The sequence below is a fragment of the Phytophthora infestans genome, genomic scaffold (genome assembly GCF_000142945.1).
Source record: "Phytophthora infestans T30-4 supercont1.8 genomic scaffold, whole genome shotgun sequence".
In the NCBI taxonomy this organism is placed as follows: Eukaryota; Oomycota; class Peronosporomycetes; order Peronosporales; family Peronosporaceae; genus Phytophthora; species Phytophthora infestans.
In genome coordinates, this window is record NW_003303751.1 from 1992196 (window position 1) to 2013564 (window position 21369).

Genomic DNA, 21369 nt, shown 5'->3' on the forward strand with positions numbered 1-21369 from the left:
GACCCCAGCACCGCACTTCGTGGAGCCATTGTTGCATCAGGGCGTCGTTGACAAACGGGCTCGGTGAAGAATGGTACGCGGCCCCCGCAACACTATCAGGAAGACCGTGGATATGGTAACTGGACTTCTTATTTTTGAATATGAGTATGGGTCACATAATTTTTTGCGTCCGAACCTCCTCGAAGTAGCACACACATCGTAATCCCTTCTCTACCTAATAAAATAAATTAAAATATGTCCAGCAAATTAAAACCGCTATATGACCCGAAGCTTAAAAAACTATTGATAGTACATTACCTGAAACAAAACTGCGGTATTTGACCTTGACCGCGCCACGAAAGCCCAGCGTTTTACCGTCGTCTAGGTCGATAGCAAAATGACTCTCAACCATATTAAACTGTTGATCGGGGTCCAGAATGCCGTCGTCTAAAAGACGTTTTACGGTGCCAACGTGTTTTGCGACGGACTGGTCGATGCTTTGCCTTGCTGACTTCCTTTTTTCCCTTGATCTTCCGATAGACAATATTGCGACGCTCAGTATAATCTTGATTTCGCCGAGGTGTGACCAGAGCACCAAACATTTTCCCATTGAACGTGTAGGCTTTGCTAAAACCTCGTGCGCGCGGACTTCTATCCTTGTTGTAGCCATGTCAATAAGTAGACGAGACGAAAGCTTGACGCCAGCACTGCGAGGCAGTTCAAATTCGGAAAGAAGCTCGGGATATAACCAGGACCAAAAGTCATCTATCTTACGGGCACGACCACTGAAAGCCTTGTGAACAAGCTGGTAACGAACATCAGTAGACGATCTTGCATACTTCCGCTGCCCTCCCTCATCTAGTGCGAGCTGCAGTGCCAACCGTTTTTTTTCACCAATCACGAGCCTTGTTAAGATAAATTTGCCGGTCTGCCGCTCTGAAAAGCGACGAAAACCGCGCTGTGGCGCGACCAAACACGTCCTGATCTTTTTTTCCTAGCACACCCCCTTCCATCCATTGTACACAGCGCTCTCTGTCGGCCACTGCAACAACGTGCAGCAGCGAGCGCTGATTGCCATCGCTCATTTTTGATATTGTCGAAATTAGCATGGTACCGTTTGCTAAATTTCCATATTCCGCTTCAGGTCACGGTTGGTAGACATTGAGCACGACTAGTAATGGTGCATCTATAAATTTGGTATAAATAATGTACTATATCTCTTAAGTACGAAGTACGACTAAATTTGAAGCATGACTTATTAGTGTGATCGGTGTAGTGTCGACCACCGGCCAATTTGAAAGGATCAAAACGTTCGTGGTGCGCAATGCCCTACTTGTACTGCCGAAACCGACGGCGGAACCGCTCTTTTTCTTTTAGCTGGTCCCTTTGTTCCTCCGTCATGGCTTCTGTTCTATTATGTGCGCGGCAGTATTTTGCCCGCTATCTGCTCTGCGCCGCTCGTCCGACAACCCCCCCCCTGCTGTCTCCCCGTGCTGTAGTATTTTTATTGCGGTCGACCTGTCGCTGTTCATCAGCAATGCATCCTCTGCGATCGTTGTGTGCCGCCGCATCACGAATCCTAGCGTCTTACCGCTCACCATCGGTACATGTGGCTCTATGAATGACCTGCGCCTTTCTAAGGTTTTCTTGATGAGCTCCGAGGTCCTCCAGTTAAAATTTGTCCGCGTCGTACCCTCGTTTGCTTAGCATCTCGTTTACGGTCGCGGATACCCTGCGATTCCATTCTATTTGCTCTTCGCAATCGTTTTCGCTTCGCGTCTTTTGCTCGTGTCCGTCGCTTTTATGAACTTGTCATGGCCCTTTCTGCATTGCACACACGTTTAGACGAAGCCCTATCGACTGCTGCAGGTTCCGACGCCTTAATCTGGAAAACGCGGACATCGCTGACACGTTCTCCACGACGCGAGTCCTCCTCGAATCGACGTTAATCCACCGCGGGGTCATCTTCTTCTGACTTCTTCTCACGTTCGGCAGGTGACCCAGGTCTGCGCAGCTGTTCGAATCTTGTTGGTGCTGGTGCTTCAACTAAGTCGAGCTGCTGTAGCTTTTGGATTGCCTTGCGGTAGCACGCTTCCGCTTATCGAAGCCTTTTTTGCGGAGTTGTCTTTCCTTACGCGATTCTTGTAACGCTCTCACGCCGGGCTCGATATACACGCTCATCCAGCTCTACGCGGGAAATCCTGCTTTTACGACACAGTCAATTCTGGTATTAGGTCCCAAAATCCACGGCGAGTTCAACTCACCTTTTCTCTTCCTAGGGTCATTTGCCATGTTGTCGTATGTTGAACAGAAGTGTAGCCTGTTTGGATGGAACATAATCGCATGGGCGGTTAGACGCGAAAGTCTAAGTGCCCTAGGACTTAGACTTCTACAGCTATTTCATAAATATAGGTTCCAAAACATGGACACGATAGCTTAAGCAATCGAATAGAACTCCGAACCTTCCTTTTCAGTACTAATCCAGAAGCCCTATGTGAATATAACAACACACCACTGTCATTTCCACCTCGGCTCCTCGGATTTCAAACAACTTAAATGTATCGTCTCTCCAGGCGACTTGTTGGTCCAGCCAGCTTTTGCTTAGGCCCTCCCCCCTTGGCCGACGTCTTACAGCCCTCACCTCACACTCCACGGGTCCAAATTACCTTGCCCCGCTTGTGGCCAAGCAGTTGTACATGGTAACCCAGACGCCGTTTCGCGCTGTTGCCTCTTGGGTACGTCAAAGCTGTTGCCTCAGTCCTGTTGAGTGGTTGCCCAAGTCTATTCGAAACCGGCCAGCCCTTCAGGTAATGTCAATAGTATGCACAGGGTGTCCGAGAACAATCCAGTCCCTCGCGGGGCTCACGCAGCTCCGAAAATGCTCTAAAATCGTATATTATGACGCTATGCTATTCAAATGTACTGGCGCGGGCTTACTCATGCTCTTAAAGTGTTTTTGGCTTGATATCTTGTTCTTGAGCTGTCCTCGCTCTTGGTCTGGGCTCCTTGGTATTGTGAGACCGACTGCTGAATTTCTTTCTGTCTCACCAGACCTGCTCTCGCAAAGTGTGTTTTACTGTAGGAGCTCACACTTAAAGAGCAATTCTATTTTGCGGGGCTGTAACGACTCTCCCGCATATGTCTGCAACTTCGGTTTGGCCAATTGACAGCCCGAGCCACTAGCTTCTGGTGCTTGGACACTCGCGGTGAGACTAGGACCCCTAGACGCGTGCATAGTGATAGACGCTCCCAGTCACACCCACCCCAACCTGAATGATATCGCTACCAGCTGCCATACCACTTTCGAGTCTCGGGGCAAGCCTCAGACTGTATCCGGAGAGGTCACCCTTGAATTTATAGTAGGACAAGACCCCCCACGCCCGTACGCACACGCGTAAACAGCTAAAACTACCCTACTGTAATAATACAGCCAGCGCACCTCGTCCTCGCCGCGCCGTCGCTCGGAAATCTAATTTTGGGTTTTGAATTAAAAAATGGGTCGGGAAATATTGCCCAATCACGTCGCGAGTGGATTGTGTGGCGTTTTTGCTATATTTGTAATTTTGGCATAGACAGGTCGAGTCAGAAAGATAGGCACAACTGATATGAAGGGGGTTAAATATATTAGAAAGGTCGAGTGTAGCCATGCGAAACGGTAGGGAAAGTAGCAAGAAAGGAAAGTTACGGACGGACAGGCTGAAGGTTTAGAAGCGGTGCGATATCAGGTCGGCTGCGGCTGGTTCTACAGCGGTATTGTTTAATTGCAAAAACCATACGGTTCATAAGGGCGATCTGTGAATAAGTTTGGGGGCTCTGTGGTTATCTTTTCCCGTTACGGAAGTCCCGTAACGGCCTGATCGGAGTATCCTAAAATTTGTCATTGGATTGCTGGCTGCTCACCATTGTCAATCTATCCACGTACAGTAAGTATTATTACTGTACATATAAGCCGACTACAGTACCATACATATACACGACTTTATGGACCCTAGCACTGCTTCTATTCAATGTAGTATTCCGTGTATTTGACTCGACTTAACTATTCCAAAGATGTAATTATAGCCAAAAGCGCCACACTTTCATTCAAACACGAGTAGACTGCCTCTTGCGTTTTTAATCGGACGCACACACCGAGAGGACCCCCGCAAGCGGGGCTCTTTGTGCAAGTTTAAGCCGAGCCGGGTATTATCCCGGCCACCAAACCTTGGACAAACTTTGGTCCAAAAAAAGAAACCCTTCCCTTCACAAAACCCATAGCGATAGTTAGATATAAGGGGTAAAATCGGGCGTAGATTCCGATTTTGAGGTCTATTTTTGCGTATCTGCAACCATTGGTCTCCCAATCGGCCGTTAAAAAAAGGCTCTATATCTTGCAGAATTGTTTGCAATTGTGGGCTTGTCACGTACTAACATGCATACATATTCATTGGCAGAGCCGGGATAACAGGTGGGGATTTTCAGAACCGGATGGATAAATTCCAAATATTACCGCAATTTGACGATTGTTAGAAAAATAAAAACTTGTTAAAAAGAACCCGTCAAGTGAATATCTAGAGTGTGAAGAGCATACAACGGGTCACCCGCTCATATTCCTAATCGGCTACAGCTTCATTGTCATCGACGGCATCATCCTCTTCCGTGTCCTCGTTGCTGCCCTCTGGTTCCGATGCAATTTCGCATTCATCACCTTGCTGCAGATATTTTGTCTCGTATTTCTGTGCGTGTGTGTAAGCATTTACCCACGTATCTGACGTGAGCGATGCAAAACCTTCGTCGATTTTACAGCGTAGCTCAGGCATATCTGATGCTGGATTGTCGGCAATTCGGCCCTTAATATCCGCCCATATCAACTCGATGGGTTATAATTCAGGATGATACATAGTACACCAGGTGTCCGTGTAAACTGGCAATCTCAGTAGCCTTATATATTGGCTTCGGCTTGTTCGCTCGAATAAGCATCATTAATTCTGCTTTGGTATAGCTAGAATCATATCAAATTTCTAAATAACAAAATACAACGTTAGTTTAAAAACAAAATCTACAAAAAAAACATTATACAAACCATTATCCTCCAGCCACTCTTGCATATCTCTTTTTAGCGAGCTAGAATTTGGAGTGGGGTTCGTTTGGCGTTTGTGATAGCTGGCCCCATCCACGTGTATGTTACATGGTCCATACTTGGACGCCAAAATAGCACTCAGATTCGTGAACCACTTCTCAAACTGCTCGGTGTTGAAGTTGCCATGATAATCGTCATCGTTCTTACGTTTTAAGCTGGATTGCCACACCTCTTTCGATTCTTTGACCAATTCACCAACTAATCCATTCTTTTCTCGCCGAAGCATACCAGCGGCTATAATGCAAAACCTTTAAAAACAAATAATAAATAATTATTATAAATTCTTAATACAAATAACGTTAAGTTTTTAATTTACAAAAACAAAATAAAACACTCACCGTGGACCTCGACCACGCTTCCTATACCGCAGCTTGTCCTCATCAACCCACGATAAATTGGCGACATGGTGCAGGTTACAAAAAGTCTCGTCGAGATAAACCTCGGGGCGCACTGGAAATTTCGTCTGTTCAGGTTTAAAACTTTTTTCCTCAAATATTGCGCCCTGAACGCAGCATTTGCCGTCGTTTCTGCCATAATTTTGCGAGACTTTCCTTTTATAAATCGCATTCCCATCCTCCTAAGCACGCGGCGTAGTGAGAGCATTGATACCACAGTGCTGTGCTCTTCTTTAAGACGCTGTGCTAACTGTGGTGCTGCAACAGGTTTTCCGCTCTTGTTCATTCTCGACACCAGCTCCCGCACGAGAGGCTGTATGCTTTCTCCATGTTTCGGAGGCCTCCCAGATGGTTTTGGACCTTCCATCTGTCGTAATTAATTTGTCGACCACTGAAATGTTAAATATCAATAATAACTGAAATGATATGAAGTACAGCCAACCGAGGTGAAATTCTTGTCGTGGTGCTGCTCCCAGTGCGCCCATATAGCTGAAATGGTGCCCGTAGCAAAGCCTAAACACTCGTTGACATGATAACGAACTCCTCCTTTCCATAGATGCGGTGCAGAGGCCTTCTTTTGGCGGAGATACTCGTAGGTCTTCACAACCAAGTACTTCTCAGCAGCAGTCAATTTCTTACCGGCGACCGTTTGAAAAGTAGTGAACATTATTAAATGCTGTGAAATTCTTACGAGAATAAATAGACACCAAGCTATATATTAAGGGGACACACAACGCTCTACGGTTGCGGAGTTACATTCCTCTAATTTAAAATAAAATATATTACCATTTTTGTCCAAGCCTTTTTGGCCGGGATAATAGTGGCCCGACAATTTCGTGGTAGACTATTTTTTGGTGTAAGGAATACTGTCAATTAGGGCCACAAAACAAGCATCTAATTCCCAAGCGTACAGCTTGCAATCCAATGGACGGCAAAGTGACAGGTTTGAAAAGGCCAGAATCTCTGATATTTTATGTGTATTCCTGGTCATTAATTAACGCAATTGTGCTGTGGAAACAACATCCGATAAGAGATCTTAATGTTGACTCCAGTCAATAAGAGACCAAATTTAGACATGAAATCAGTATGATTTGTGATGTTTACCGACCAATTACAAAATTAGTCAATGCTAGGTGAATCTTCAAGGAGAATATTTTTACCATGTGAGCATGTATACTAGGCTATTAATTATGCAGAACAAGCTACTTTCGAAATCGCACAGCAGGCTGCACACTCGGCATTCAGATTAGCGCATGGGGTGCTGATTCTCCTGGAGTCCCAAAGCCGCCGCTTACACCCCAAGCGCATCGGCCAGCAGCCCAGGTACACTGGATCCCGATTACCACCCTCGACTACCGTCAAGCTCTCTCCTGCGAGGTACTACAACACAGCGGGGCGGTTGTAATGATGTTCAAGTTGGCAGCGCGAAACATTGTGGGTACTAGTAGCCATACTTTATTAGAGCTAGAGCTAGCTGTTAATCTTTTTAAAGTACAGGAGTCTCAACGATGCTGCTTGCGTTTGTCAGATTTTTCTGGGGCCTCTATCGCGTGCTTGCTTCCCTCTTTTTCCGCGTAGTCGGCCCAGTTGTGGCACTCCTAGTTTCGATTTTCTTTAAACCGGCGTGGGTTAGCAGTCGCCCACCAACAGTAAAACGCTTTCGCTTCTTGTTGATGCCCTCGCGCGGTACGGCTGGGAGCTTCAGCATTTTGTCTTCGACAATTGATCTCATTTTAAGCCATGTGGCAAGTTCGACTTGCCGAGGGACCCCGTTACGGGTATTATGAATCCGTCGATCTCCCATCTTGACCAACGAGAGCGGAAACAAACCGCATGCGTTAAATCCTCTCACAATGTAAGAACATTGATTCCATCGATTCAGTCGGTTCCGCCACCAGCTCTCTTATTTTCCCGCCAACCCAATACCAATGAATAAATTTGTATCAATTTCGTACTTATTCCAATTTTTACAAATGACAAGTAAGAGCGCAAAATACCCCCCTTCCCCCGCTTACTGGCTAAACCTACCGTGGTCTCAAATCAACAAAACGGTCTCAAATCGACAGTTTACCTTACACACCGTCCTCCGTCCTGGCAGGATTTTCAGTCACGATAATGATGTTCTGTCGAGCCGTCACTCGAGATACAGCCACGTAAAGCTGTTCGTGTGCAAAAACCGTTTCCGGAAGGTGCAGACCCAGTATCTAGATAGACGGCCCCTGCGACTTGTTGATCGTCAAGGCAAATGCTATTTGGACAAAAAATTGTTTTTTCCGCAGTTTGAATGGGAGCCCAGGGTTCTTGCTAATTAGGGCGATTCGTGGAATCAGGACTTTCTTGCCGCACACACTTCTTGTATGAGAGCTCGGATCTCTTCGGGGCTAAGCCCCGTTGCCCTCTCTACTTCCTTGAGGCACGCAGAACTCAGTTCTTCTCCAGTAAACCACTGGTAGTTGCCGGTTCCCGGCCGAAGCCTCGCGCTTTTTGCACAGAGGGCTGTAGGCCCTCTAGGGCTTTGTGCTATTGCACACTAAGCATCGGCGGATGCCGGTGCGCTGCTCTGCAGCAAGAACCTCTGCTTCTTCGTTTTCAGCATAGCTGAGGTCCATCAGCTCCGGACCGCTCGAAGAGCTCGCGCTACCAGCGCTTCAACCAGGTCGGGCCGACCTGAATTTGTGCTCGGCATTCAATGCCATATCCACTTACTCTTTAAATGGGTTAGGATGTGCACGGAAAACGTCTGTTCGAGCTGCGCTCACACGAATGCCCTCCATGAACACGGTCACGCTGACCAGTTCCGGAAGAGGGTCTGCGCCATTCCGGCGATAAGATTTTTCAACTCTTAGACCTAGTCCATTAACCCCTTCTTACCCTGCCGGGTAGCAAGGAATTTTGACCGGATATGGTACGCCTGATTAGGCGGCGCGAACACGCGCGAAAGCTGTTGCTTCAGCTGATCCCAAGCCAAGTGGGAAATGTAGCGTCAAAAGACGTGCCGCACGTTAGTGCCCATTCGCGAGCGCAACCTTCAAGCCTGGAGATAGCCAGCGACACGGGCTGATGCTCAGACTGGAGCAGGGCCGATTCCATGGCCATCTCGACCTCACGGGTCCGGAGAAGGAGATTCTCTCCATCCTTCCCCTCGACATTTATACGCTCACCATGAGCGCTTTCGGACTCATAGACTCTTCACGCGTCATCGACGCCACCGCCGTTGCGGCACTCGTCTTCTCTTGGACGTGCTCCAAGAGCGCGTTCTCGTAGCGTGAGAGCGATTCCAGACTGGCGGTGACCGCCTCTGGAACTTGCGACGCATAATTCGCCACGCCCCCCGGGATATAAGCTTAGTAAGCGCGTCCTGCTGCGCCGGGGGGAAAATTTGTGAACACGGGGTGTTCCATCCTCCCAGAGGATATTGTCAACCAAATCAGGAGCGGGCCTGACTACAAGTGCTGCCAAGTGCAGCGGGGCTGCCGTAGCTTTAGCGTCAAAGGAAACGGCTTCTCCCACCGTCGTCCCTTTCGTCCAATGCTCCAGCCACGTCAAGCTTAGTGTAACGGGGTTACATGGTGTAAGACACACAGGGGTACGGAGTACCCGGAGAGCTAACAAACTCTCAGTACAAAAGTTGGAGAGTTAACAAGGTCTCTCAGTACGTTGGCTGAAAGCCACACGCTATGCATTCGATTAGGTTTAGCTATGCTAGATAGTTAAACATATACGTTTACCCCTAGGCGGCTTTGCCGCAATAAAAATAAATAAAACACTTCTGCTTTTAAAGCATAAAAATTAAGGTATTAACTTTGAGCCCTGATCGTGGGCTGTAAGTTCCTTTGGAAAAGGAGCTTAGTATTAGTGTCTCTTTGCGTAGAACGTCGGGTTTGATGCCGATACTGAGCGTACAGTGGAACGCTTCAGATCGCGAGTTGGCGGCTACAGTCGAACCGTTCATCGTAGGAGACATTGAGATATCTCGGCCAGTGAAGACGAGCCCAAAGACGCTTCACTAGAGAAGAAAGGTGATGCTTTGTTTGGCAGCTTACCTGCGCGGTACCGCTCTCTGCCCCGCAAGACTGTGTACCACCTCGTGCGAGACGAAGAGATGGAGAACAATAACGAGTGCGAATCTTGCAAAGGATGCTGTGGTGCCAGGTCCGGTACTGGCCCAGATTGGTGGGAGCGCCTACAGGCTGCTTTAGCCTACTGGGAAGGTACGGCTCCTGATCGAATTCGTTTTCGGGTGGTGAAGTTAGCCGAGGTTCGTCTCTAAACGAAGCAATTCGGGTGCGTTCTGGACAGATAGGATTTCGATTTGTGTACGGACCACAAGGCGCTGACCAGGTCAGTGACCTGGGTCTTCAACGAAAACAACCGTACTACAAATGGTAAGCTGGTACGATGGACGATTGAACCTTCCCAGCTACGTTTTTACGTGTACAACAAGGTCGGCAAATCAATAGATCACGTGGACGGCCTCTCTAGGATATACAAGGCGACCGTGAGCGCCTTAACTATGAAGGACTTGCTGAACGGCGTCGACGCTGGAAACGGAAGAGAGATTAATGCCGAAGTCGGGGAGACCGCCTTAAATGCTGCAGAAGGTGGGTAAAGCGAAGTTGGGGAGCCTAACAAGCCCCAGAATGATGTCTCTCCAGAGAATATTTCTCGTGAAGAAGAAGATGCTGGACTAGACGAGCCCGTTACGACATCGCCCTTGGAAGAGTTTGGTCTGGATTCGGAGCGGCTCCAGGAAGAAGATAGACACGCCGTGGATCATGGAGCTGGTGACATTCTTGGAGAATGGTGCGATGGAAGTGGACGTCCAACTCCGAGTGAAGCCACTTCAGTTGGCGCCTCTGTACGAGGTACGCATAGAAATACTGTGGCGACGCACTCACCTCCGAGCTTGTGCGGCCCACTCGAGGACGTTATGCGTACCGCTGATCGCGTTGTCTTTCATTAAAACGGTGCTATACTATTGTCATGGAGATACGATTGGTGGATCATGTTGGATTGACTAAAACGATTGACCGGGTACGCAAGCATGCGTACTGGCAAGGCTGGAAGCGAGATGCAACTGAGTACGTGCAATCGTGCCCTGTATTTGGAAGCCAAAAGGATAACGGGCTTTGACGTATCGGATTGATGCAGCACATGCCAGTGCAAGAACTGTCTGAACCCTTCTCATTACTATTGGTGGATGCCGTATGCCCTCTAGTTACCACTCCTCGTGGGAATACATTTTCGCCGCCTATTTTACGCGGTGGGTGGAAGGCTTTTCTGTGGCTACACGGGATACTCTCACGTTTGTGAACGTTATAGTCAATGAGGTCATTTCGCCGGATCATGTTCCAGAGCGGCTTTTGAGCGCCCGTGGTCCGAACTTAATCTCGAAGCTGACTACGTCTTTCTACGAGACTCTGAGGATTAAGAACATTTTCGAAAAAGCGTACCTCCCTTAAACACAGGGACTCGTGAACCGCCTTAAGGGGACGCTTATGAGTATGCCACGGATGTTTGTGAGCGAGTCGCAGGCAGATTCGGACATATATCTACCTTGAGTGCTCTTTGCTTACCGCACATAGTACAACGCAGCCTTAGGCGACTTTTTTTCTTCAGTTTGTATGGAAGCGCCTATTCTACCACTCGAAATGCCCTTCTTGAACACGAACAATGAGTGGTAGAGCAGCGAAGTGGCCGCCTATGGTCGCCGCTTATATTTGTCACTCCGCGATACTCGGAGGCTGGTGGAGCGTCAACTACTGGAGGCGCAGGACTGTCACGAGCGCAGGTTAAGTGGACAAGAAGAGGTAAACTTTAACGTCGGTGACGCTGTCTGGGTGCATCAGTACTTCCGTGCCCGCAGGGGGAAAAGGAGGACTAAGAAGCTCGCTTTCTCGCTGCATGGACCGTATCGGCTCTTTGGCATAATGGTCGAGAACGCCTAAAGCGCGGCTATACCCACGCATCCCAATAACGTAGTGCCGGTGAATGTGAACCGTCTTCAGTCGTTTCGTGGACGCTGGAGCCGCCCGTTCCCGACGAAATTTTTTGAAGGAGTCGACGATACTCAAGAAGACAGAGACATCGGACCGTTCTCGCAGGGGTCTCCCGTCAGCGAGCTTTGCCAAGTGAAGGAATATAGCGGACGAGGAAACGGCGCTCTCTGGCGTTTAGTGGAGGTTATGACCAAGAGAGAGAAGAGTCGGGAGAACGGTACGTGGTGTTAGCGGCGTCGTATAAGATGTGTTTACAACCTGCTTCCAAACTGCTACCTCCATATGGTCCCCTGATTTGAGCCTTCGAGGATGAGGAAAGGCGTGACCAAGGGTGGACGACGTTACGACGTAGCGCGCGGTTGGCAGAGGCCGACGCCGCCGTGGATGAGGCCGAACGGCTCTTCTAACGAGGGCAGTGTAGTTGCCGTAGATCGGATCGGTTAATTGAAGTTGGACAAGTGAGAACGCGATGGCTTTCAGCAGTATATATTTTGCGATCTTCTTACCCGAACGTGAAGCGTACCTGTCGCTATCGAAACGACTTTGATTAGAGCGATACGCTTCGACGGAATTTAAATTAGTTTGGAGCATTACGACAACGGGGTTACGGACTGAAAGCCATTCGCTTTTAAAAGCCACTGTTGGGGTCTTCTTTGCGTCTTATAACAGGTGAGGAACTTCGCGTCGTCACTATCGTCGCTGCTAGACGCCTGGGACGCTAGTCTCTTCTGTGGCAAAGCCGGAGGGGGTTTCGCTTCGTCGGAATCCTCGGAGCCGTCACTTTCAACAGAAGACGATGACTCTTCATCCGGTTAGGGTGTAGTACCTCTGACTTCTTCATTAATTGCGCTCTTCGCAAAGGCAAATTCTTTTCATTTCTTCTCAGTGAGCGTTCCGCATCCTATCTCCGTCGTCAATACTATTACCTCCTACTTCCAGACCGGACTAGCTCTCTTAACATAGCTATCCAGCGTAGCTCCAATCGAAGCCACAGGTCTATTATCATTCATCTCACAGTCGATCTCAGATTTGGTCGCGCTTTTGGGTTGAGGCCTCGGCCAGTGCAGCTCCTCGTACTTGCGCGGTGCCTTCCCAACCATCGCGGTGTCCGTCGCTTACCACGTTCAACACACTTTCCAGTTTCACAACAGTCGTTGGTACACCAACCATCACTGGAGTAGCGGCCGCCACCCCAATCCATTCTGGAACACTTTCTTGTTCTCCGACCTTACCTACTACGGCATTTGAAGTGTTGTAAGCCGTGTCGTCATGTTGACTAGGGGAAGAAGCGGCACTTCTCACTTCTCCTTCCTCCTACACCCATCATTGCTGGGACGGCTGCGCGTTTTCTTACGCAGGGGCACCAGACGAACCACCCAGGGCCCTGAATTGGTTGAGTACACTGACGGACAGAATGCAAATGCCACCTCACTTTGTAGAAACAGCTGCTAGGAAGCAAAGGTCTTCAATATTTTAAGGATTTGCAAAAGCAATGAATTACGAGGAAGCAGCTGTATTTTTATATTGCAAAAGCAATGAATTACGAGGAGGCAGCTGTATTTTTATAGTTTGTGTCGAGTGCCTTGTTGAACGCTTTCGTCACTGTGTTGGCCTCGATAGATTCCCATGCCGCAATTACACGCTTGCTCGTCGCTATGCGTTTCTCCTTTGCCGTCGTAGCGGTAGCCTTTTCGGTCAGCCACAAAGCCTTCAGCTTCGCCTTCAGAGGCCCCATGATGCCTACATCTAAAGGTTGGCACACGGAAGTAGAGTTTTTTGGCAGTGGCTGGAGCACTGCCATGCGCTCCTCCGAGATAATTGCCTCAGATTCACCAGAAACATCGCACTCCAAGTTATCAACAAGCAGCAGAGAATGGCTTGCGATATGTTTCTGCAGTAGGGAGCGCAAGTATAACTTCCACACCCGTGCGTCCATCCAGGCCTTGCTCTGAACAGTGTAAATATGGCCTGTAATGATACAGCAAGGCAGTTATACATGTAGTTATTCAGAAAGATCAAAATAATACAGCGTACCTTCAGGATAAGTTGGCACCTCTTCCTTCTCGATGATGCCGTTTTGCTCCCCGCGTACTATGAAAAGTAGGGGGAGCTTAACGCCGTCACCGCGAATTGTGCACACAGCGGTCAATCTGGCAGAATGCTTCTGCTGGGCGGTTATTGCCGACGATTGGCCCCTTTCCGACAAAATCTTGCCTGGTGGCGCGTCAAAGTAAACGCCAGTCTCGTCGCAGTTAAATACCTCGCTTGCATTATATCCGCTATACTTGGCCTCAAAAACGCAAGCACACGCTTTTTGAACAGCTTCTAGGTCTTCGAGTTTTTCCTATAGAAAGAAGGAATACATAGCAGCATAAATTATCAGTTAGATATCAGTTAACTAGAGGTAATATTACAATGTATGGGTTACCTTTAAACCGTGCGGAGTGCGTTGCACGAAGCCGTGCCGGTAGGCAAAGCGGCGCATCAGCTTTAGTAGCGATTCATATGCTGTGAACGTGTCCTTCTTTCCTTCAGTGTAGCCCTGTAGCCACGCCGGGTGCTCGTCACGAATGTAAGAGGCCATGATGGAGGCGGTGAGGGGCCGACTCTCACGACGAGTGTCCTTCATGAAGGTGATCAGCTCCACCTTGAACGGGACCATCTCGGGACGCCCAGGCGCACGAGAAAGCGTCTTCTCGCTGCCTCTGAGCGCAAATATGTCCTCTTTGTTCTTTCTCCAGCCATTGAGCGTCCACCGCGGTATTTTTTGCGAGCGTGCAGCTTCACGCTCACTAAGACCTTCTGTTGCTAGGAGAGCGTGTCGTTTCTGCTTCATTGAGTAGTGCATTCTACGTTGCGTTGGCTGGGAAAAGACCTCGTCAACAAGGCTCGCGATGGCAGCCTCCTCTGCGCCTTGCAGCGCTGATGGAGGCTCTGTGGGTGGCTCGGGCTCGACGGTTTCCTCCATCTTACAAAGTGACTGGCACAGAAATAACGGCTGGTTTCCTCCATCTTACAAAGTGGCTGGCACAGAAATAACGGCTGGATCGGCGAATAAAATCAGGATTTTGAGTGATTCGATTGGTTGATAAAATAGGATTTGCGCATCTCTTCTATCTTGCACGCCCTTTTTACACTGACTGGCAGTTAGTTTTGTCGGCAGTTGCATTCTGTCCGTCGGTGTACTGCCTTCGTCGGACAGTCCGCCACGAGGTGATCCGTGCTTCTGCACATGTAGCACGCTCTCTGGTCCTGGCGACCACCTCCCCATTCACGTTCCGGTTGGGACCATTCTGCTTCGGCAGCGTGCACTCAGTCGTGATGACCCACAACTCGGCAGTTGCCACAAGTAGCCGTGTTACGGCAACACGTGAATCTGCTACATCCGAGAATATGGCAGCCTCTGCACACAATGCGTCCATCCTGGGTGTACAAGTTAGTACCGGGCCTCATCCCGATTACCTTCTGAGGTGGCGTCATGTTCCCCACTTGCACTGGTATACTTTCGTGCGGTAACCCGTGGACAACGGGCATCTCATAGGCAGTACTCATATACGCGAATCCACCGAAGGGCGGCGGCCGCACGGTCGGCTACTGTTGTTGCTGCCGCAGGGATCCCTGGACTTTCTCCGCCAAGGTCAACATCTTTTCCCTCAGTGCATTGATCGACTGTGGTGTGGACTTCTCGTCGATATAGTCCTAGTCGTACTCTACCGGCAGATGCATATTCTTAAACAGTAAGACGCCCATGGCGTGAGCGACGGAGTTGCCATCGGCATACTCAAAGCCGACTTCCACTTTCGATTCCGTAATCCAGCCAAAAAGCATTGATACCGCATCTGTGGATTGTAGCACTGGGCCGCATCACAGAGATGACACAACGTCTCCCAAGACTTCAATCAACATTCTTCGGGTAGCTTGGTATTATTCAAGCGTTCGATCACCTGAGACGGAGTCTGGAAAACGAACGGGCATGAAATCGGGTCCTCAGTGTTTCAAACCCATTGTTTTAAAATTGCATCCACCTGTTCTCGCCAGTTTTACTCTTAAGGCACCTGAAAGCACCCAAGCGTAGATGCTCGTCCAAATCTTCTGTAGACCTCTCAAACGCATTCCAGAACGATTTAGCTTTCTCTACAGCGGCGCTCTCAGAGTAGAACGGCTGGATCATCTTGACGGCGTTCTTTATATGGGACGGCATGCCACCATATCCAGTCTTAGATCCGGTGCGATTAGTAGTAGGGTATGTTGATCCACTCGGAGCTGCCGGCGTTATCACCTGCGACGACACAGCCGGGGAATCAAAAGCGTTGCTCACGTTCACGCTTGGCATTTTCTGCTTGATAGGTAATGCGTTTACGTCCACACTTTACCCCAGGTGTAAATCTCGGAGTCTGAGTCTGAGTGCTCCACGTCAGGCCCGACTCGTACCCAGGAGCAACCGAGAAGGACGGGTCAGCGTGCCCGAATCCGGCCATACCGGTATTTTCTCCGACTGTGGCTCCACCGTAAGACGCTATAGCCGTCCGTACGCGCCATTGAGGCACAGGCTTATTCGTAAGCATGGTTTGGTACGGCGTGGGAGGTGTCACCTGGCCTACCCACGTCGGTAAGGACGGTTGCGACACTGACGCCGTCAGCAGCACAGACACAAGGTTCGGGCCAGAATCACTTGTCGTTTGTAGCTTGCACTAGCCTAACCTCCGGAGCCTAGCGATATCGCCAGGTACCGCACCTCCTGCAGTCACTGGAGCCAAAGAGGATACCATACCCTGCCCAAGCAAGGCTTCCCAGGCACCAGCTAGGTGGGCCGAACAATCGCCAAAGAAGCGGGAGTGCTGAGGCCGGTAAGGTCGAAATCTCCGCTTGAGCTCGATTTGACCGACTCCTTAGCGGGTCACCACATTAGAACTATCAGTCTTAATTACGGCCAGACCAACGACACTCTTTACAGCTTCCAACACTTCAACGTAGTTATGTCTGGACGGGTTGGGTTTGCAAGCGGGGCACTCGGAGTCGGGTGTTTACCGGTTACCGTCTCCAAAGGCCCCTCCGACATATCTTCATCGTTTCTGAAGAACCCGATCTGGTTAAGGGGCCCAGCTGGCCCACTCGCACTGTCGATCATATCGCTTACTGCGTCGTCGTTTTTAGCGTCTTGGTCTCTCTCTCTCTCTCTTCACGATTCTGTCCATTCATCCTATATCCTTGGATGGGGGTACAGCTGTATCTTTCTTCGCGCGTTAGCACGCGATAACCACTACGAAGCCGTCTTACGTTGACGTTCCCAAACTCTCAGTTGTGTAGAGACGCTCCGCTATCAGTCAGGTCACAGCGGTCTCCACTCATAGTTTCAGTACTTATGAAGCTCCACTCACGCTCAAGCGTTTCTCTCGCAGTTGCGATTCCCGAATTGAACTACTCCTCAGCAGCCAAAGCGTTTCCGTCTAAAACGAAGAAGACTTCCCCGTTAGGAATCACTTGGGGCCAGTCCGTAACAGCACGGGTCGAAGCAGCTACTCCATACAAGCACTCACGCTAACTATATTCGCACTTATTACGCATCGGCGCCGAACAAGTCATTCTCCAGCAAGTAGGCTACCCTGCTTCTCCACCAAATGTCGCGCGCCTCCCTCGTTAGCGGGGTCGGGTACTCCGCGTCTGTTGTACGCAAGTATGAACTCGAGCGAGGTAGCGAGGAAGGAAGTCAAGTGTGAGGTAATACGAAGTAAAGTTGTTTGTTTTTGTTTTGCCAATGTTGTTGCTTAGAGGGAAATTCACGGCAGCAGCCCCACTGGCTTCACTTGCAGTGGCGACACCCCGCCATTTGCATACGACAGGTACGCTAGTAGAGTACGCTCCCTCCTCGTCGTGACTCTCCCCTCATGCGCACCTTGCTCAGTATCAGCGTTCCGTCATGCCACTCGTCCTAGTGTCGCCTCGTCGCACCTTGCACAGCACATGGCCTGTCGAGCTTCGAGTGTCATCCCTTGTTCTCGCATGCCGTCAGGATCGCGAAAGACTGATGCGAGAGGTTGAAGCTCCTCTCTATGCTGACTGCTCAGGCCATGTGACCCACACCGAGCGTATTCATCCCGCCACTAGTATTGGGTACAGCACGCGGTAAGGTAGCAGCGGCGCCGGTCATCTGCAGCACCACCGGATCGACATGTAGTGGGACCCGGACTCGGGACAGGAAGAGGTGGTGGTGCACGTCGAAATTGAAGGATCGAAAGGCATACATATTATAAGATTAAAAGTGTGGTGGCCAGTCGACAATGGTCGGCCATTTCAAATACACTCCGCGCCACATTAGACGCACCCACGTCGGTGGCTGTAGCTCACTCAAGTTTTAGAGTTGGAGCGTGCTATTTAAATAGGTTGTTCCTACTATCGCACCAAAGAGAGTACACGGGCTAATGATTGCGATTTTGCAGTTTACACCAGGGCTCCAATACAAACAATTGAATTTGGCACTGCGACACATTAATCACGCACGCCTTATTTTACTGGACTCAAGTACTATGTATCGTAATGATCGTTTCTATTGTACATGAACGTATCCACATTGTAGGTGGTGACCGACGAGCGGGGCCAACTGTGGCTAGTGGTGACAATTTAGCGGACACGGGGGATCGGAACTAGATTCTATACCTATTAGCCTGTATATTATACCTGACATGTCGCCCATATCGAGCCGTGGTGGTTCCCACGAGCCTGGGAATGCTCTCTGCACTTATTGCGCTCATATTACATACAATAATGCAAATGTACCGACACCTTCATTGTAGGCCCTATTAATCCTCAACGATGATAGTCTGCTTCGTACATAAGCCGCCAACACGAAGCTAAATGCTAATAGAAAGTAATGAGAGGTGTCCTGACTGGCTTCGAAGGTTAATTAGTGATCCATAGCGGCGGAGATGCGGTCACCATTTCCCGCCACCTAAACTTGCAGCCTGTCCGTCCGTCTGTCAATAAGTCCGTCCGGTTCCTTTCTTGCTGCTTTTTCCTGCCTTTTCGCATGACTACAGCCGGCCTGGCTAATACAGTTTCGTCCCATCTTACCGACCGCGCCTACCTTTCTGACTCGACCTAACTATGCAAAAATTACAAATATATCCAAAAGCGTTACACAATTAACTCGCGCCCTGATTGGGCAATACCTGCCGACCTGCGACACTGACTGGATCTGTCGCACGATCAGACCGCCTCTCGCCCTCACGATTGGACGTAAGGTAAACATTTCTGCCGAGCACGAAACGCATCGATTGGTTGCAAACAGCCTGGCGAGCTGCGCAGATACTTGATTATTGCGCAAAACCTGTCGTATGTACTGCAAATCGGGCACAGTAACCACTTTATTTTCTAAGAGCTCTGCACCCTTCTCAAATAGAGATATTTATCATTATTAATGTAGACTTCACAGACCAGTATTTTGTAAGAGCTCTGGGATGCTTTTTTCCACACACTTTTCAAAGTAAAGACGATATTAATATAAGCTTCACAGTATTTGGTAAGAGCTCAGGGATGTTATTTTTCACGCACTTTTTAAAATAAAGACGATATGAATAGTAGTAATATTACTAATATAAGCTTAACAGGCCGCAATCGTAAGAGCTATTTTCCACAGACTTTCTAAAGTAGAGACGATAGTATTTTTTAATATTTAAGTAGGCTTCACGACCAGCGCTTTTTATAGGGACTTTGCGAATATATATATATTTTTACGTCACCTGGCACTCACCACTGCCACCGTGCAATGAAGGCGCGCGGCTGCACGGTCATTGCGCTATCTGCTCCCGTGCACCGCACCCGACGGATGCATGCGCGCACGATACATAGTCTTTTAGTCACTTTTATTGCATGTAAAGTATGTATTTGTTTGGAAATCTGATAATAATATATTAAAGATAAGCCAAATATTAATAATATAAAACATTTTACTATTTTGCTTAATAATAAATATCAGCCTTTTATTACCGTGCTATTGGCTCATATTTGGACAAAAGTAATTGGTTAAAACAAAATATTTTGCTAACATACTCACAGTTTGCAAGATGGTGGGCCCTACGTGCAAGCAATGCGAGGCGAAGATTGACCCGCTTCTGCTGAACCCGCAGCGGTCTACGACGGATGCACGGGCGCGCTGCGTCGGCTGCGGGAAGCTGCAGTACGGTTACGCACTCCGTACAATCAGCGGGCGGGACATCGTGCGGCGCTGTATTGCCTGCGAGAACGGCCCAAAAGCGGTTGAGCTCTGGGAGGAAAAGCCCCCATCACCTGAGTCGGCCGAAGTGCGCCGCCAGGAAAGCCTGGCGAGCGCTAAGAAGGCGATGGGTCCTGACAGGTACCCCAAGAAAAAAAAGAGGCGCAGCCGCCTTCGCAAGCTATCCGCCCGAAACGCAAATTACATCGAGCAAAAGAAGCAGCAGAAGAGCAAGTAATTTGGATAATATATCCTTATTGCCCCCGTTACCCCGCTTATCTTTGTATTTTGTATACTGGCGGGCGGCGCGAGGCTTGGGGCCGTACATATGGTAAACTAACTGTGGTGCTGCCAATTGTGTTGACGCACCTACGGAGTGTAGCGCGTTTCATATAATAATTAGCGCATGGTATCTACTGTGTACCCTTGCGAGCTGGCCGTTCCTATCTGCATACGCGTTACCGTAGATGGAAAGTACACTTGCTCACTTGGCACACGCAAACCCATGCTATCTGTACCATCAGCGTCTATAGCGTATATTTCCGCAAATTTAAACTACAGCATTGAGTGGGAGCTACGTGCGACGAATAAGCTGCTGTTTGCATAGATACTACCACTGCGTGACAGTGCAGACCGTACAGATGGACGTGGCAAGTCAATGTGTCTGAACGCAGTATTGTACTTTAGTGTCCTGTCCATAATGACCGAGATGAGAGCTCGGTTGTGTCGCGGATCACGGTGTACCCGCCGCGCGCGAATTTATCGCATTGGCTATTGCTAGCAGAAGGTGTACCCGCCGCACGCGTATAAATCACTACTACTAGCAGACACGTGGTCAGCTTGCCTATATCGCTGCGGTATGGCCTGTGTCCAGTTAGTGACCTGCTTGGTCATATAGACTGATACATCAGAAGCGTAAGCACAGTAAGCCAGCACGACGACGCAAATTAACCGAGAAAGCGACAGTGATCCTATACATAAGTTTTAGATATCACAAGCGCGTGATAGACACTCATTAACGACCTCGCAATGTATGCACGGATACATCAAATAGCACGCCGAGTTGATAAGTAGGCAGGAAAAGTACTTCATGAGCGACGATTCGAATCAAGTCTAAGATATCTACGATCTGATAATCTGCTTACAATTATGTGGCTTCGTATGTTCGTCGTACATATCGGACCCAGTATAATGTCAGCTGGAAAGGATTTACGCCACTCTGTCAGTCAGTAGCTATGCAAATAAGTCAGAAAGTACGTCAGCTATGCAAGTAAGATCAATGTATGCGGAAAATAGCGCAAATACCCTTCAGTAACATCACAAACAGCTCAACAGAATAATTTCAAAGCATAATATTGATATTTGTGGCGACCATCGGCAAATACTACCTATCCTAAAAGATACATCACGCGAGGAGCTGATTAACGTTGCTCTATTATACCGTCGCAATCGATGATATGTGTCGACTGCCTCACGGCGATGACGTGCAGATGGGTAATATGTGTGAGTTGGCGTATTTACTCCAGCTACACTGGGATTCCTCACCGATCTACGCATACTTCGTAGCATCATTGATACTGACCCGTCTTCCGTACAGCATATATTAGCTTTGCAACCACGCGCGCCTCCGATTCGTGTTATTTTGGGAGCAATGCGCTAAAATGAGAT

The 21369-nt window shown here is 48.9% G+C and overlaps 1 protein-coding gene across 1 annotated transcript; it reads right to left on the bottom strand.

Annotated features, from left to right (window-relative positions):
- Positions 1-4979: 4979 nt before the first annotated feature.
- Positions 4980-5671, bottom strand: PITG_06436 (uncharacterized protein; the record flags this gene model as incomplete). The annotated part of the gene is made up of 4 exons (XM_002998512.1): positions 4980-5269; positions 5327-5332; positions 5437-5453; positions 5538-5671. 4 exons carry the CDS (start codon positions 5669-5671, stop codon positions 4980-4982), a joined length of 447 nt encoding a protein of 148 aa, XP_002998558.1.
- Between the last annotated feature and the right edge of the window lie 15698 nt (positions 5672-21369).